Source organism: Puma concolor, chromosome B4 (assembly GCF_028749965.1).
Source record: "Puma concolor isolate L17-30 chromosome B4, mPumCon1.1.hap2, whole genome shotgun sequence".
Taxonomy (NCBI): Eukaryota; Metazoa; Chordata; class Mammalia; order Carnivora; family Felidae; genus Puma; species Puma concolor.
This window is the reverse complement of record NC_141673.1, coordinates 124402564-124420269: the sequence shown is the minus strand read 5'-3', so window position 1 is coordinate 124420269 and position 17706 is coordinate 124402564. Positions and strand designations below refer to the sequence as shown.

Below are 17706 nucleotides of genomic sequence, written 5' to 3'. Positions count from 1 at the left end.
TATGCAAAGTACTTCTGGGGAGAAACTGAGATAGGCATTTTTTCCTGGTCTTTCTGCACCAAGCTGGGATATATATAGCCATAAGGGGGTGCTCCTTCACCCATTTAGAAACTGTTTATTTGCCATCATCTTCTAGGTCTTGTAAATATAAGCCTCATTGGCTATCAGAGCAAGGTGATTTGGGTGCCTAAAACCTGGATGACAGCTGTAAAAGTGGGGACACTAGATGTATGGACTATTTCTTTCAAGATAGATACTGGCAACTTTGTTTTATTGTTGGAGTTATCTGGAGGGAGATGGTGGGGGAAGTGCTAATTGGCTCTCTTTGGCCATGGGAGGATAACAGTCAGCACCTAGATGAACTAAGTAGAAGCTGGACAGTCATGCTACAGCTTACAAAGTAGGTAGTCACACCCCTTCCAGGGAAAGACTAGGAGATGGGCATTTTTGCCTGCTCTCTCTGCTAAGCCCTGGGTTAGGTGGGGGAGGGGGAGGATAGCCATGGCAAGTACCCAAGGGCACACCTGTTGCTTCTTTGTTTGCTACCATCCTTGGGACTTGCAATGCAAATCCAGTTGTCCGTAAGAACTAGGTGATCTGGGAGCCTGGCTCTCAGGCTGCAGCCACAAAAGCTGGGTGCCTGACATGTGTGCAAGCTCTTTTCCAGAAGGATGTTGCTGACCTGGTTTTGTTGTCAGAGTGAGCAAAAGGGAGAAGGTGGAGAAAGTGCCCACTGGCTCTTTTGGGCTCCGGAGAGGATCACAGAACCCAGATGCATGCAGTTTCAATGTGGGTATTTTCTCAGTTGCCCAAATTATAGCAGTTATTCAGCTTTCGATTTCTCCCACAGGAAACTGTTCTGTGTGTAGCTACACGTGTGTTAGGTGTGTTCCAAGGGAGGAGGGAAATTCAGAAGCCTACTATGTCCCCATCATGGTTAAAAGCTTTCAGCAGTAAGTTGAACTCAAAAACACAGTGAAGACAGTATTCTGTTTTACATCAATCATCAGGTACAGGAATTAACTCACGAGCAGTCAGATGGATGAAGTGCACAGGGCAAGGTATGTGGGAAGAGGTACGGAGCTTTACACACCAGGACACTCCCGGGCACACCACCCTCCTAGCACTTCTGCATCTTCACTAACCCACAAGCTCTCTGTCGTACGATCTTGGTTTTTCTTTTTTCCTTTTTAATCACATGTTTACTGACCTGGAAGATAAGCTTATCTCTTTTGGTTCTGTGAATTTCATTTTCTGTAAAACATTTTTCATTTCTGTAAAACATTTTTTCACAGAATGTAAACAGGACTATTTTTTAACCAAACAAAAAATCCAATACTTAGAACTAAGCAAAAGCCTTAGCTCCTCATTTGTTTTCTTTTAGAAAAAAAAAAAAAAGAAAGAAAAAAAGAAAGAAAAGACACAATGTCCGTTAAAACAAAACTATGAATTCTCATTGGTGGCTATTAAACTGTTTCAGTTTATATTTCGTGTTAATAGTTTTATGGCAAATACTGGCAGATTGACTCATCAGAATATGATACATACCACTGAAGACTCATTTATCCCAGTGTACTTGAGCTTGAAGGGGACTTCAGAAATCTTTGCCTAGGGCCCTTTAAGCTACCTTGCAGCCTCTTTGAAGCAGTACAACAAAGAAAGAAATACAGGCATTGTGAACCAGAGAAGAAAATTCCCATTAGTGTTGGAATTTTTTTCAGCATGGAAGAGTATAATTCTAAGTATGGAAGAGACATTTTCAGGTCTTTTACAAGTGATTCTAGCTTTCCTGAATGTGTTCGTTTTTTTTCCTAGCATTTGTCAAATATATTTGAAGTGCATTCAATCCACTTGGGCTGCATTTTGAAAGTGGCTCATAGAAATTTAAGCAGACAGTACCCATTAACATGAATGGACTTCCTAAGGCAAAATTCCCTCATACTGGGCTCAATATTAACCTCGGTATGAGATTAGATTTTACTAAATATTTAGAGAATACTCAATTGTTTAAAAATATCTCAAATACAATTTCAATAAAGAATTCCAATTAACCGTATAAAATTCAAGTAGCACAACTACTAGATTTGAAGACTATATGCATGGTTTTGTGAAGTCTCTCACCTGAATTCATTGGTATATTTTTATCAATGTGTTTCTTCTGTTTCGATGGGGTTGATAGGCACAGCACTTGTTGTCCAGTGGGACCACGTACATCTCCAGGATAACTACAACCTGGGAAGCTTCACATTCCAGGCAACCCTCCTCATGGATGGACGCATCATCTTTGGATATAAAGAAGTAAGTAATATATTGATGATTTCCTTTCCCCTTGATCTTGACCTCTATCTTTTTCTCCAAGTGTTAAGAAAGGGTCATTTTACAGTCATGAACCTCAAATCATTTTCTCATGTGTTGGTTTGTTTTGCTTCATACAAAAAAATTTTTAATATACTAGGTGGCACTGATTGTTAATTCTTTGGGTTTTATTTTATATCCTGACATTATGATCAATGAGTTGCATAAAATTATGAAACAATTATATCCTAGTGGTATTATAATGAAATATCTCAGGGAAAAAAATATTTCCAACTTGGAAGGATTTCTCATCTAAATCTGATTATTTATATTTATTTTTTTGTTTGTTCTTCCTTTGTCTATTTCTGTGACATATTTTGGCTCTAATTCCAAAAGTATTAGTATATACGAAAGCTTGTGTGGCTCAATGCCCCAGTACTGAAAGCAATCAGGACCCATAATTCCTTTGGCCAGTATTTATTTCACCCTGAGAGGAAAAATTAATTAGAGGTCTAAGTGACAGAAAGAATAATGGAACTCAAACTTATGGTTTGCTTCATTTTACCAAATTAACAAAGTAAAGAATGGAAATGTATTAAATTATAGCCTTAAATTTACAGAATGTCTAAATTAGAATTATAGTATGTTAAGTTTAAGAACTCTGTTGACAGTATAATTAAGGACTAATAGACATCCTAAACTTTTAGGGAAGAAAACAAAGAATACAAGAATAAAATTCCAGGAACAGTTGTGCGATATTTTAGGTAGTCACTAGGCGTGAGAGGAATTTTGACAATGTGAATTGATGATGGACAATTATTAGTCCATGGGTTAATGGATATTTATAATAACATAGACTCAGTATCTTATGTGAAGAGTTATTTTTTTCTTGGCAAATGAATCCCTGGCTATTTAAAAATTATTCACTTTGGTTAAGTCTTCTGAAATGCATCTTTTCTATAAAGTGAGGGACAGTTATATTTTAATGACATAAGTCAACCTTTGAAAATCTTATAATCGTTTTAAATATTTCCACTCCTTTGAAGAATTCTTCCATGTGGAATATAATATAGGATCTGGTCTGCTTGGTGCTTCTTTATCCAGAGCTATGTTTTGATATCATAGTCTATCATTCATATATAATATGAATATATATATTATATATATATGGTGTATCTATAGTGTAATCTAGTGTAATCCTGGAACTGCATAGTGACATTATGGAATGTTAGTTTTCAACTATTCTAACCAATGGTGGGAAGTTTTCTGGAAAGATGCAGAGTCCGTAAGTCTAGGGTCTTAAATCTCAATAACTGTAGGCATTTTTGAAGCAGAGGTTTGTGTTTGTACTGTGGTCTCTGTCTCTAGTCTTTATTATCAAAATTGTCATCTTTATTTACATTTTCTCCATGGGTGTCTCACCTAGCAGAGTAGCAGTTCATTTTCCCTATTCCTTCTTTGTAGGGGGTTTGGTATTTTTAAAATATTTTTTTATTTTCTTTATTTTAACCAAAGAAGAATTTTCCACTATGGTTTTCCTGTTTTGTCATGGGTAACATTATACCAGTAGGCAATTTTAACACTTTCTTTATATTCCCAGACTATTATCCTACTGAACATTAGTCCTTCTGAACTCAGAGTTCTAAAGAAGTCATTACTTTATTATTTGCCTTGCCCTTTCTCTGTCCTGGTTAGAAAGCAGTTTTCTATTTCATATTCTACCTTTTTTTTTCTGATAATTGCCATGAATTTCATTTTGTTGATGCAAATTTCTATTTGTAAAATTTGCCACAGTAAGGGTTCCCTTGCATTTGAGGGAAAGCTAGATGCTCCTGACACTTCTAGAAAAACATTTACAATCACAATAGCATAAAATAGCTGTTTGCATAATGTATTATCCTTAACAAAATGCTTTCACATATAGTATAGTTTTCAATTCTTCAACAATGTCCTATATTCTCAATATTCATAAAGGCACTGACACATGAAAGTAATAATAAATGTGTGTGGCTTAATTATGGAATTAGATCATACATAATTATCTTTATTTTATAGCTAAGCAGACTGAGTCGGAAAGGTTAAATGGCATGCTTGTGGGCACAGAACTAGTTAAGGACAAATTCAGGACTAAAGGCTCTAATTTGGTAATCTCAAAATACCTCCACATTTTTTTTCTTTCTCAAGGACATTATGCATAGCAATTCACAAGTCTATTTCTTATTTGTTTTTTAAAAATATTGGTTAATGTTTGGTGTTTAAGGATCTTTTTTTCTGACTCCAACAGATGACACAATCACAATCTCACAAAGTTAGAAGTATTCTGAGTTAAGGTGTAGAGCTAACAAAATTGTAAAGACATAATAAGAGTATAATTTTGTGTTCCTGTCCAGCTTAAACTTGCAAAATCAACATTATAGATAGGGAAGTAAAACACAATTCTTTCTGTAATAGTTGCTACTAACTGGCTAAGCCAACTTTGTTTTATTTTATTTTATGTTACTCATTTCATTTCATTTTGTGTGAATGAGAAGAAAAAAATCTGATTTATGCAGAAACTACCAATAGAGGACTTGTTTAAATCGTAGAGTAAAATTAGTAATGCATCAAGTAAACTTACTGATGCAAATTTCATCTTTATTTCCATCAAGTGATTTATGTCAGTAGCTAATGATGTTTCCTGTGTTAACTGTTAATGTATCAACTGCCCATCCTAACCACTCAGATGTCTTTCAACTCTCATGTCCCATGTATGGTCATTTTTCCAACAGCATAATTTTTCATGTGCCAACCAGATCAATAATGGTCAATAAATGAGAACATATATTTGCACTTATACTAATCTGGCTTGTAATATGATTAAGATAGGGAAGTACTACTGATGTTTAAAATAAGAGTGAACACAGATTTGCTCCTGGCATTTGATGGTCCTTCACCACAGTCCCAATGTTCTCTTAGCCATACTAGTGAGAGAAGTCATGGCAGCATGGATTCATTTAAAGAAGTAAGCTATCTCTCCTGATTGTCACTCTGTATTCTGGAACCAAAGATTTAAAATTCTGTTTTAAGTTATTGTTACGCAGCTGTTTATTGTAGTTAACTTCAAAGAAATAGTTTACTTAGGATGAAGCCAAATCACAAAAAACATACTGTCTTTTTCTTAATTTCCTGTCAGATTACCAACTGTTCCCTTTATGAATGCATTTTCCAATTTCACAGTATCCATTTGTTTCTTGTGCATAGATTTAATTACCTGATAAAATTAACCATCTTCTCATCTACTGACTTAATATATTAATAACAGTTCCTTTAAAGTTCATGGCTGATAACTAATATCTAGATTGCCTCTGGGTCTCTTTCTATCAGCTGTATTTTTTTTTCTTTTCCTCTAGATTTTCATTCATTGGTCATGGCTTTTTTTGTGTTAATTAATTAATTTATTTTTAATTTACATCCAAGTTAATTAGCATATAGTGCAACCACGATTCCTGCCCCTTACCCATCTAGCCCATCCCCCCTCCCACAATCCCTCCAGCAACCCTTTGTTCTCTATATTTAAGAGTCTTTTATGTTTTGTCCCCCTCCCTGTTTTTATATTATTTTTGTTTCCCTTTCCTTATGTTCATCTGTTTTGTATCTTAAATTCCTCATACACCTGAGTGATGTCATATGATATTTGTCTTTCTCTAATTTCACTTAGCATTTTATACCCTCTAGTTCCATCCACGTAGTTGCAAATAGCAAGATTTCATTCTTTTTGATTGCTGAGCAATACTCCATTGTATGTGTGTACCTTTTCATCTTTATCCATTCACCCTTCAGTGGATATTTGGGCTTTTTCCATACTTTGGCCATTGTTGATAGTGCTGCTATAAACATTGGGGTGCATGTTCCCCAATGTTTGAAATCGCACACGTGTATCCCTTGGATAAATACCTAGTAGTGCAATTGCTGGATCATAGGGTAGCTGTATTTGTAACTTTCTGAAGAACCTCCATACTGTTTTCCAGAGTGGCTGCACCAGTTTGCATTCCCACCAGCAGTGCAAAAGAGATCTTCTTTCCCTGTATCCTTGCCAACATCTGTTGTTGCCTGAATTGTTAACGTTAGCCATTCTGAGAGGTGTGAGGTGGTATCTTGTGGTGGTTTTGATTTGTAGTTCCATCATGATGAGTGATGTTGAGCATTTTTTCATGTGTCTGTCAGCCATCTGGATGTCTTCTTTTGTGTCTATTCGGCTGTGTCTCCTTTTATGCTAGATAATTTTTGATTGAATGTTGGGCATTGTTTACAAACTACTAAAGGAATAGATGGAGGTTGTGGACATTGTTTTCTTCCTCCAGAGAGGGTTTACATTTTTTGTTTGACAGGTAGGATGGAACAGATTACTTTTTTTTAATTGGCAAACATTTCTAATTTTTCCAAATTTTTATTTAATTCTAGTTAATTAACATATAGTGTAATATTTATTTCAAGAATAGAATTGAGTGATTCATCACATACATATAATATGCAGTGTTCAACATAAGTGCCCTCCTTAATACCAAACAGATTACTTTAATACTGTCAGGGCTAAGCTCTTTCAAAGTTGAGCATTAGTTCTTGTAAAGACTGCTAAATTTTGGGTTAGCACTTACTTTTAGAAAGTAGTCCTTCGGGGGCACCTGGGTGGCTCAGTCAGTTGAGCCTCCGACTTCGGCTCAGGTCATGATTTCACGGTTTGTCTGAAGTTTTGTTCAGTTTCTCAATGTCTGAATCTTGCTTGTAAATTACCAAATGCCTTGACAGGAAGGTGGTATTGCATTCACTTCTGTGATTTCCTCTCTCTGGAATCTTGGCTTTTCAAGTCTTTGCTCTTTGATGGCCACCTGATGCCTTCAACGGGTGCTTTCCATATGTTATTTATCTTTCCTGCTTGATCTCAGTAGGAGAAATGGTCTCTTACCAGTTTGTCTGCCATAACCAGAAATCCCATTCACTTTTAACAACAATCCCCTAATTTGATAAAATCTAACATTTATTGAGCTCTTCATATATGCCAAGCAGAGACCTAAGTGTTTACCATTTATCTCATACAATTCTCACAAAAAACAAGAGGTAGTTGCTTTTATCATTTATAGAAAGGGAACCTAAAACACCCAGAGACATTCAATAACTGTCCCAAAATTGTCAAACAAAGATTTACCCAAAGTCATCTGGATATGACTCCAGAACCTGTATTCCTAATCACTGACCCCTACTGCCTCCCTCCAAACTTCCTTTTCAAGAAATGCCTGAACTGCTTCACTCACTTTGATATTCTCTATGATCTTTCCTGGCTGGTCAGTATTATACTGTAGCTCTGCCCCCTTGGGGGCACAGGTAAGAATGGTTCGCCTTTCCATAGCATTATCCTATTTATTTTGTTAATTTTTTTTTAACGAAAAGAGGTTGTACCTAGGTAAAAAATAAAAATAAAACATGCACCCTTTCTTAGACAAATAGAATTTGGAAAATCACATTCCTATTTCCTATTCTGTCAATAACCAGCTGTGACCTAGAACCCATATTATTTATGTTATTTTTATATTTTTAAATGTTTATTCATAAAATAAACAAGAGACAGAGCGTGTGCACATGAGCGGAGGAGGGGCAGAGAAAGGGAGAGAGAGAATCCCAAGCAGGCTCTGTCATATCAGCATACAGCCTGACACTCGGCTGCATCTCATGAACCATGAGATCACGACCTGAGCCAGAATCTAGAGTCGGACGCTTAACTGACTAAGCCACCCAGGCTCCCCTTTATGTTATTTTAGTTACTATTGAATAGTGATTGTTGTTTGTTTCATTATAGTAGATGTAGACCTAAAATCTGGGATCATGGTTAATGTACCAAGGAACTTACCTATTTATAAAGAAGATTTCGTTCCAGGGGCGCCTGGGTGGCGCAGTCGGTTAAGCGTCCGACTTCAGCCAGGTCACGATCTCACGGTCTGTGAGTTCGAGCCCCGCGTCAGGCTCTGGGCTGATGGCTCGGAGCCTGGAGCCTGTTTCCGATTCTGTGTCTCCCTCTCTCTCTGCCCCTCCCCTGTTCACGCTCTGTCTCTCTCTGTCCCAAAAATAAATAAACGTTGAAAAAAAAATTAAAAAAAAAAAAAAAAAAAAAAAAAAGAAGATTTCGTTCCAAAAACATTAGGGATTTGAAATCAGGTATCTTACAGTCCTGATGCTCTCGTTCCTAGCATATCATCATAATTTAGAAGTTGCATTTCCTTTGACTTGTGTTTCTCTTTTGTATTTTGAATTTATTACATTATTTCTCCTATTGTATTTTGAATTTGTTGTTATTTTAGATACAGACTAGGGAAGGACATGGTTCTTCCTGTGTCTTTTGCAAATTCAGTTATTTAGCTCATGAGAGGGAGAGGGTAGTCATCAATTTCAGACAACACAATTAAAAAGAAAGTCATATAATCCTTCTATAAGGTGGTGGGGAAATCACAGAGAATGCATACCCTACTTACACGTCCACCTATTCTATCCATTTTCTTGGTTCAATACCTTACTATCTCCTCAGCAAATTTTAGAGGAGGTCGGTATAGAAGAACTCTATTGTTTATTAAGTAAAATCACTTTCTAATCTGTTTCACCATTTAAGTATTTAAACTTAATGTACCTTAGTGTAACATCCACTGTTTCCATGGAAGAAGGCATAGCTAATAAATCAGCATTGCCTATTTGGTATAGGTTTAAATAGCACCCTTAATGCACTTTTAAAATTTCCTTCAAGACTCTTTCTCTTATTTGAACTGTAATGCTTCTTCATTCATGATAATCATCCCGAAAGTATTAAAAGATGAACAATTGCTGAGCTTGTGGAATTTATGGAAAAAAATAATTCAAGAGAGTAAGAGAAAGCCATAAGAACTGAGCAGTGAAACATTTACCTTTGATATGAAGTAATTTGCCTTTATGACTATTGCTCTGTGTGTGAGAATGTTGGACATGTGTTTATATAATATATTGCATCCAAAAAACTTAATAGTTCTCCCAGTAGAAAAATATATGTGTGTGTGTATATATATATATATATATACACACACACATACATATATGTATGACATCTATACATGCACATTATATATTCATATACTTATGTTTTTATTTAAATAAAATCTATTTAATAAATTTATGATACGAGATTAAGAAAACCCAGGTGACATAAAATGCTGATTATAACTTTCAAGAAATAATACGAAAGAAAATGGAGACACAGATGATTTTACATTATAGCATTATCCTGTATTTTAAATACATGAAATGTAAAATTGTATCAACATGCCTTTATTTAGGATCTACCTCATTTGCATTTGTGGATGTATTTTATGGTTTAGTTATATCACACATAAAACCTCCTGATGTTTTAGTTTCTTTTTACTTTTCATAGTGTGAGAAGATGACAGACTGACCCACTTTCCCTTTATAATGTTTCTATAACAAATGCTGTGGGTAAGAATCAATCAATCAATCAGTCAAGTAGCAAGGTGGAAGGATCTATCTAGAGGAAGTAATTTTAGAAACAGAAACTTGTTCTAATGCCGGCCCTGCCCCTAGCTGTTGTATTGTCCTTGGGCAACATATTTGATCTTTCTGGGTGTGCTTTCTCTTCAAAGTCCTTCTTCCTTTCCACCCCTGAGATGTCACTGAGATGTTGATCTTGCCCATATCAGCCCAACTCCCTGCTCAGTGCTTTAAGACCAAAGAATTCTCTTGTCCCTCTCTGAGGTAAAAGGTCTGTGCAACCTACATATCTTTCCAAACCCAAGGAGTTGCCCAATCCCCACCCTTTTCCCCTAGTGTTTGATTGCCAGGCCATGTGTATGCAAGCTCCCTTGTCTAGCTGTAGTCCCAGATAAAGGCCTCACTATAGTCTTATTGTCTTGAGCCCAGTCTCACAGCCTTCTACAGGCAGGCATTTGCCTCATTGTCTTATTTTATAGGAAGCTCCAATTCTACTTGTCAGTTCAGTAAGGGGCAGTCTTTAAATCACAGGTCACAGTGGTGTGTGTGTGTGTGTGTGTGTGTGTGTGTGTGTGTGTGTGTAAAATGGATATGTTGTCAACATTTAGATATCAGCGGATTTTAAATAAAAATGTAGATTTGTATCACCCCTTGAGAAATTGGAAGCCCTAGCTCATTTACCCTACATTTCCACACAGCAACAATTGGCTGGGAAATGTACTCAGGGTATGTTCCCTCCAGTTCCCTCCCACAGCAATTTCTTCTTTCTTACCCTAGGCTGGTGTTAGTTTATGTAGAGATTAAGTCTGAAACCCCTATTTTAATATAGGAACTATCTTATGTTGTCTCCTTCCAGATTTTCTATAGGGTGTGATAGTGGAGATGGGGAATGGAGGGATGTTAAGAATGTATCTTTAGCGTATGACTTTCCTTTGTTTTCATGCCATCAACTTCATCTCTCAATACCTGGCATATGGAAAGAGTTCAGTAACTAAGCTAAAACAGGATTAAAATAATTGTGCAAAATGCTAACAATATTCAGGAAAGCAAATGGATTTTTATATTGTCAACTTTAATGGAAAGCCTTTCTATTCAAATGCAGTTTTCAGACAACTAAACACTAATACTCAGGACTTCGTGTTGTTTTGATAGTAATAAAAGAAAGTATGGCTTTTTATAATTGGATACCCTACTGCGAGTAACACAGAAGCCAGATCTGATATTTAAGGATGATGAGGTAGGAAGCTGAAGGTTGAATGCAGGTGAGAACGGGTAAACTAGTAAGCTTTGGATTTTTTTTTTAATGTATATATATTAAGCTACTAGACACCATGTGGCTGATTAGCAAGTGAACAAAAATGAGTTTAGAGTAATTCTTCTCCAGTGATAGGCATGTGATTCATACTTTGGAACACCACACTTAACAATCAAGCCCTTGCTGAGATGCTATGCTGCCTATTAGATAGATAGCTGGGTCCATAATGGAAACAAATGAATGTTTTGGCAAGGTTTGCAGTGCAGAAGAGAGAGGAAAATAAAGTTCCATTACCTCTGACTCAAACAGCATGCTGTTATCTCCCTAACTGCTTTAGAGGCAGACAGAAAAGCTCACATTGTATGTGTCGCATTTATGCCTCTGTGTCCTGCAGAATGATAGCACAGCATGGAACAGAGCCGCTTTTGCCTCTGAACCTTCCTTGAAGGACCAGGGTGCTCTGCTCTACCTTTACCCGCCCCTGATATTTTTTTCTGCCTTAATTTTGTCTGCCGACTGCAAATCTTTTCTGTGTCTGTACTTCATATTGCTTCACTATTTCACTTGTAGAAAAATTTATACTTACTTAAATAATAAACCCATTGGTGTCCTGTAAAAATGGAACAAAAATCAAACACCTAAAGAAAAGAATGTAGAAATGCTTGTGTAAGCTGAAATGGAAGCATATTTTAGCTGGTGCTAATGTTCCTTTCCTATAACTATCCTGTGGAATGAATGTAATTGTGAAACTCATTCTCAAAAATTTATGATTCAGTACAAATCATACAGAGGCCAAGTGAAAATTTAGCTTTGCTTCAGTCATAAAAAGGCAACTATTATAGGCACTTGAAAATAATGAAGCTACATTTCTTTTTCTTTTTTTTTTTTTTCTTAAAGCATCTATAGTTTACAATCGGTACTGTTTCAGGATGGCTTCCTGAAAACCCCAGAAACTAACTTTGGAAATATTTTGAGAATGACTATAAATTTGTACAATGGATAAAAAAAAATAGCTTCCCATACAGCAAAGTTTTTAGAGTTCTCATACTTGGACATCCTCATTGGCCATGGCTTCTCTGACTTCATATCCTTGTGCATTAAGAGTCGTCTGTGGAATAGATGATTGTGGCAATATGACAGACCCTTTCTTGAACTAATTCTGTGTAATATCAGCTATAATTCTAGATGGCTTATTTATACATAAACACACACGCCACATACAATTGCTTTGTTGCAAAGTAGTTCCAGTTAAATGTGGCTTTTAACAGTACTCCCGATTCATCTTAATGGTCTCTAATTAAATACTAATATGGAAACCTGCAGACTGGTCTGACTTGCTCACAGAGAGCTGACGCAGCCCAATTCCTTTGGCTGCAGTAAGTGAGAGGATGAACAATCCTTTCGGAGAACAGCCCATGCCTTTGATGTCTTGAAATAAAAAGATTACAGTCCAAGAAAGTGAGGTAAAAAGGATATGACAATATCAGGTGGAAAGAGCCAGACTATTTCTGAAAGGAATCTGTGAGAAAGCCTAGAATTGTTCATCTTTTCCTCATTAATCTTTTACACTATTAAGCATTTAATTCAATTGCCAAAAGTAGTTTTTTAAAAACCTGATATGTAATTGTTTCATAAAAGACTTGGGTGCCTTCTAAGAAAATGTAGGGAATTAAAAGCTTCTCGTACATTTTCACTTTAATATTTAATTAGGATAAAAGACCATAGTTTCAGAAAATCTGTGCTTTTATTCATGAACTCCATAAAATTTTAAAGAAAAGCACTTGAGGCCGGTGGAATGGCCATAAAATTGTCCTTTTCCAAACTTTCCTCTTCTCATTTTGTCCATCTCGGGACATTCCAGTACTTTTCTTCAGTGCTGCACAGGCGGCCATCTGCACAGGCAGACAACTCCTTATGGCCTGCGGTGTGAAAACCTCCCCGCGGGTGGACAAAATGGCGGCCCCAATGAAATACCCAACTCCCTTCTTCCTGCTATTCAGACCAAAGGCCGCGGCGACGTCATTGACTCTCCTATTTCTCCCACTCTCCTCACACCCATGGCGTGTCTTGATGGCAGTGGCTTCACAATTCACCTGGAATGCATCTTTCCATCCCTTCTACCTCCTACACACATCACTCCAGTGTAGTCCATGCCACCCATCTCTTATCCCAACAATCGTGATACCTTCCTAACTAGTTTTTCTGTCTCCCCTTGCCTCTTGCAGTCTCGACCACACAACAGATCACAGTATGATCTTTTTCAGATGTAAAAGAACAGCTTTCCTCTGTTCAAAACTCTCTAAACCATCACTGTATGACATGAAATAAAATTCCGAGTCATTGCCATGGCTTGCAGGGAATGGGTGCTCCCTCTGACTTGCCCCCACCTCCTCTCGTCTCCTTTAACTATCTTATCTACTCCTCATGCTCCAGTGATAACCTTTTAATTCTGAAAGTCACCAAAAACGATTTAGTCAAAGCCTTTGCCTGTACTGGTTCCTGTACTCAGAATTTTCTTCAAATATCCACATGGCAGGCTCATTACTACAGAAAAATCATCTCATCACAGAACCTCTCTGTGACTCCTTCTCCTAAGGAAGCCCCCATGCCCTTCTAGTCTCTTTGCCACACTTTAGTTTCCTCCTTAGCACTCACCACCGCTCAGCATAGTTTAATTCTTACATTCACTTTTTGATATCAGTCCCTGCCCTCTAGAATGTAAGCTCTATGAGAGCAGCATCTTTGTTCTGTTCTTTTCTATGATTCTAGTGCCTACAGTAATACACAGAAGATATTCAATTAATATCTAGTAACTGAGCAAATTTATTCTATCTTAGCAAATAGCATGGAGAGCATATATGCCTTTTGGAGAAAAGAATTTTTATATAGTATGTAATATTCTCAGAAATTTATTTTCTGCTTTATATTTCCACATTATATTAAGACTTATAGTAGAGTTATTTATGGTAATGGTGGTTTGTCTGACCTAGTCCTCAGAAGTCACTGTCCCAGGAATAAGTATAACTAGAAAACCGGCAGCAAGTTAAAATGTTACCCTTAGAAGCAGACAATGATTTCTGCCTACCTCAGTTCTCTTACAAATAGGTACAATTTTTCACCCTTGTTAACAGTTTACTTGTTGAAGCGTGGAAAGGTCAAGATCATTCAACAGAGTGAAACCATTGAATTGAGGTTTGAAAGGGTCTTTACAGGTGATCTACAATTATCTTCCTAAAGGGTTTGGCCAATTATGATAGGATTGTTTTCAGTGACAGAACACTGTCTACATTGTTAGGTTACCCATTTTAGTTCCAGATGGACTTTCCTTAGGTTAAATGAGTCTGAATCTAGGTAACTTAAACACATTGGTGTTCATTTTTTGGAATCGAGAGGAAAAAGAATAAACTAGGAAATAAAGAAATCTAGAAGAGTGAAAGCAAGATGTAGAAAATGGAACTTTCTACTGGAACGTTCCAATCTTTCAAAGTTTAATTGTACCTAGAAGTGCAGAGATATTTATCTGATTCCCTGAAATCTAGGAGGAAGAATGCTACTTCATTTTGTGTAGAAACACCAGAGAAGTTTGTATTTGCTATTAGATCTCTAATAGAAAATGTATTGGTTAGTATTGCTGTGTAACAAATCACCCGAAAATGTAGTTACCTAACTCCATATCTTATGTCTCACAAGATACCTATGGATCAGCTTGGCAGTGCTACTGATCTGGTTTGTACTCTCTTGATCTCAGCTGGGCTTATTCATGTGTCAGCTGTTAGCTGGTGGATTGGCTAGGAGCTAGCTGGTCAGAGTGGACCTCTGTTGCAAAGGGAACTTTCCTCCATATGCCTCTCATATATTTTCAGCAGAGCAACAGCATACATTCTCATGACATTGGCAGGAGGCCAAGAAAGAAGGTGGAAATGTACAAATACATTTTCGATCCTCCCTTTTGCTTCACATTTGCTGTCATCTCCCTTTGTCATATTACTGAGCCAGAGTCCAAGTGGGAGGGGATCAAAAGTGACAAGGCAAAGGGTTTGGAAAGAAGGAGGCCATTGATGTAGGCCTTTAGTACAATCAGTCCACCACAGGTATAAAGCATGGGAGGAGAGGGTTTGACTTAGAGACAAAATATAAAGGAAGGGAGAGAAAGGAAGAGAGGGAGACAATAAAATCAAAATGAAAGATGCCTAGGTGAAGAAAGTGATAAGGAAGAGAGATTGAAGAGGTGGAATAGAAAATCTAAAAAGAAGGGAAAGCTATGATAAGGAGATCTGCAGAAACAAAACATGTGACCTAAAAAATAAACCTTATATAAAAATACAATATTCATGGCAATATAATAGGATTTTCCAGTTGAGAGCTTTATGAACTCAAGTTTTGCTTTGAGTATGGGATAAGAGGAATACAATCACTTACACAGAATTATCTGGTAAAATAGTTCTCACCTTGCAGAGGAAAATTATAGTCAAAGATGTTGGAGAATGAAAGCAAGTGATGAATACAAGTTAGTAAAGTTCTCATACTTAATCCTGATCAGGCATGTACGAATGCTATTTGGCAATTGTGACTTTGTTTTGTTAGGATATACAAAATATAACTTGAATTGGAAATATTTCGTATGTTTTTACTAATTTTTTGTCTTTTTGTCTTTAATTGTGTCCATCTTAAATATAAATGACACTTATATTAACATTTCTACCTCAACATGGCATATAAAACTGGGTAATAGTATAGAGTCCACTAAAAAAGGAATTACAGGGGTGCCTGGGTGGCTCAGTCGGTTTAGCATCAGTCAGTTTAGCATCTGACTTCAGCTCATTCCATGAAATCGTGGTTTGTGGGTTTGAGCCCCGTGTTGGACTCTGCACTTACATCTCAGAACCTGGATCCTGCTGTGGATTCTGTGTCTCCCTCTCTCTCTGCCCCTCTCCCACTCTCTCCCTCTCTCTCTCTGTCTCACTCTCGCTCTCCTCTCTCTCTCTCTCTCTCTCTCTCTCTTAAAAATAGGTAAACGTTAAAAAAATTTTTAAAGAAAAGAAATTACATATATGATACTGAGTATGGCTTAGTAATCACTAAATAAAGTATGTCAGAGTTTCATTTAGTGAATAAACCTTTAGGGACAGAAATGTTGGCTTTGCTTTGTTTGTTTCTGTTGTCCAAATATCAGAATACTTCATAAGGCTGGTTAAGAACTGGACATACTGAGATAAAATTGGCAATACCTTAACATTGTTTAAGAAAGGGATGATTTAGTACATAAAGAGAAAATGGCATCTTCCATTTGCTTGAAATAATTCCATAAATTTCAGATACTTAAAATTTCCTCTTTTAATTGGTTAATTTTGACCAAATAGTCCTTTTACAATTCCCTGATGTCATGGGCAAAAATAAGCAGTACATCCCTTATTGTATCTTCTCTCCAAGTTTTTCTCCTTCCTTCTCATTGCTACACTGGTTATTATGGTTTATAAGACAAGGTCAGATCTAATAGGTTCTTGAATGAATTACCTGCAGATGGCCCACAGTCTGCTTATGCCACCTTAAGATTTGTTGGTACATCCATCCTCCCCTTGTTGTTTCTTGTCCCTTTATTTATTGCAGACAGTTTCATGCCCATTTTTATTTCTATAAAACTTGTAATAAACATAGTAATCATCTCTCCAGTGACTGTTTTCTAAATCTAGAAAAATTGGCTCCAAGGATTTGTCTCATTTGTAACTCTTTAATATATTCTCAATGTGTTTTAATTTTTTTAACTGTGAATATTAAAAATGGCTGTCATATTCAGATTTGGGTTCCACTGAGATTTAAATTTAGGAAATGTGACCTTGAGATGACCCATCATGATTCATAAAGTTTTCCATGTAAGTTTCAATCAGAATAGTTCAACATCCATTAACATTTGCCAAGTTTCACCATCTATTAATCAACAGTGATATTGTTAAATATATATTTAGCAGTGCACTTACTTGTCCTTCTCTAGGTTTTAGATCTATAAGGCCACTTGTAAACAAGGATTTTTTTAAAAACCCATGAAAAGCAATATACAGTATTTTAGGAAAACAAATGGTACAGGAAGAGTCTATTCCCGAAATGAAAGCCAGTACTAAATGTGTTTACAGTGTGCCTATACGTGTGATGTTTTCAGCATTCGGCACCAGTTAGAGCCTCAGAAAATCTATTTACTTTCATCATCAAGTAGCTGTCTGTTGGACCAGGAGCTCTTTTGTCACGTTAGCCCATCAAAAGCACTAAACAGATGTTATTTTTGGGTATTGTATGTCTTCCTTGTCTAATATTTCCTGCTCACTCTCCCTGGTCCTTCATCTCCAGCACCTGATTTTCTTCAGTAAACAAGATGATCATGCTCCCCACTGCCACTCCGAAATGAAATGCAAATCTAACACATAGCAATCTGCTTTTTCTTTTCCAGATTCCCGTCTTGGTCACACAGATAAGTTCGACCAATCACCCAGTGAAAGTGGGACTGTCTGATGCATTTGTCGTTGTCCACAGGATCCAACAAATTCCCAGTATGTAGAAGAAGCGTAATCGCAAAGTCTGAGCCTGCTGTGGGGGTAAATTTAAAGGAGATTGAGTTTAGGCAGATGTGACTGTTTGAACAACAGAATCACTTAGCTGATTGCTGCTTG

At 36.8% G+C, this 17706-nt stretch overlaps 1 protein-coding gene across 1 annotated transcript in view; it reads left to right on the top strand.

The window, feature by feature from the left end:
* The window catches only part of PLXDC2 (plexin domain containing 2), a 451622-nt gene that overhangs the window by 319252 nt on the left and 114664 nt on the right, over positions 1–17706 (top strand). The window contains exons 6-7 of the mRNA XM_025930088.2: positions 2180–2298; positions 17487–17586. Coding sequence (XP_025785873.2) covers positions 2180–2298; positions 17487–17586 — 219 coding nt within the window. The remainder of the gene's footprint in view (positions 1–2179; positions 2299–17486; positions 17587–17706) is intronic.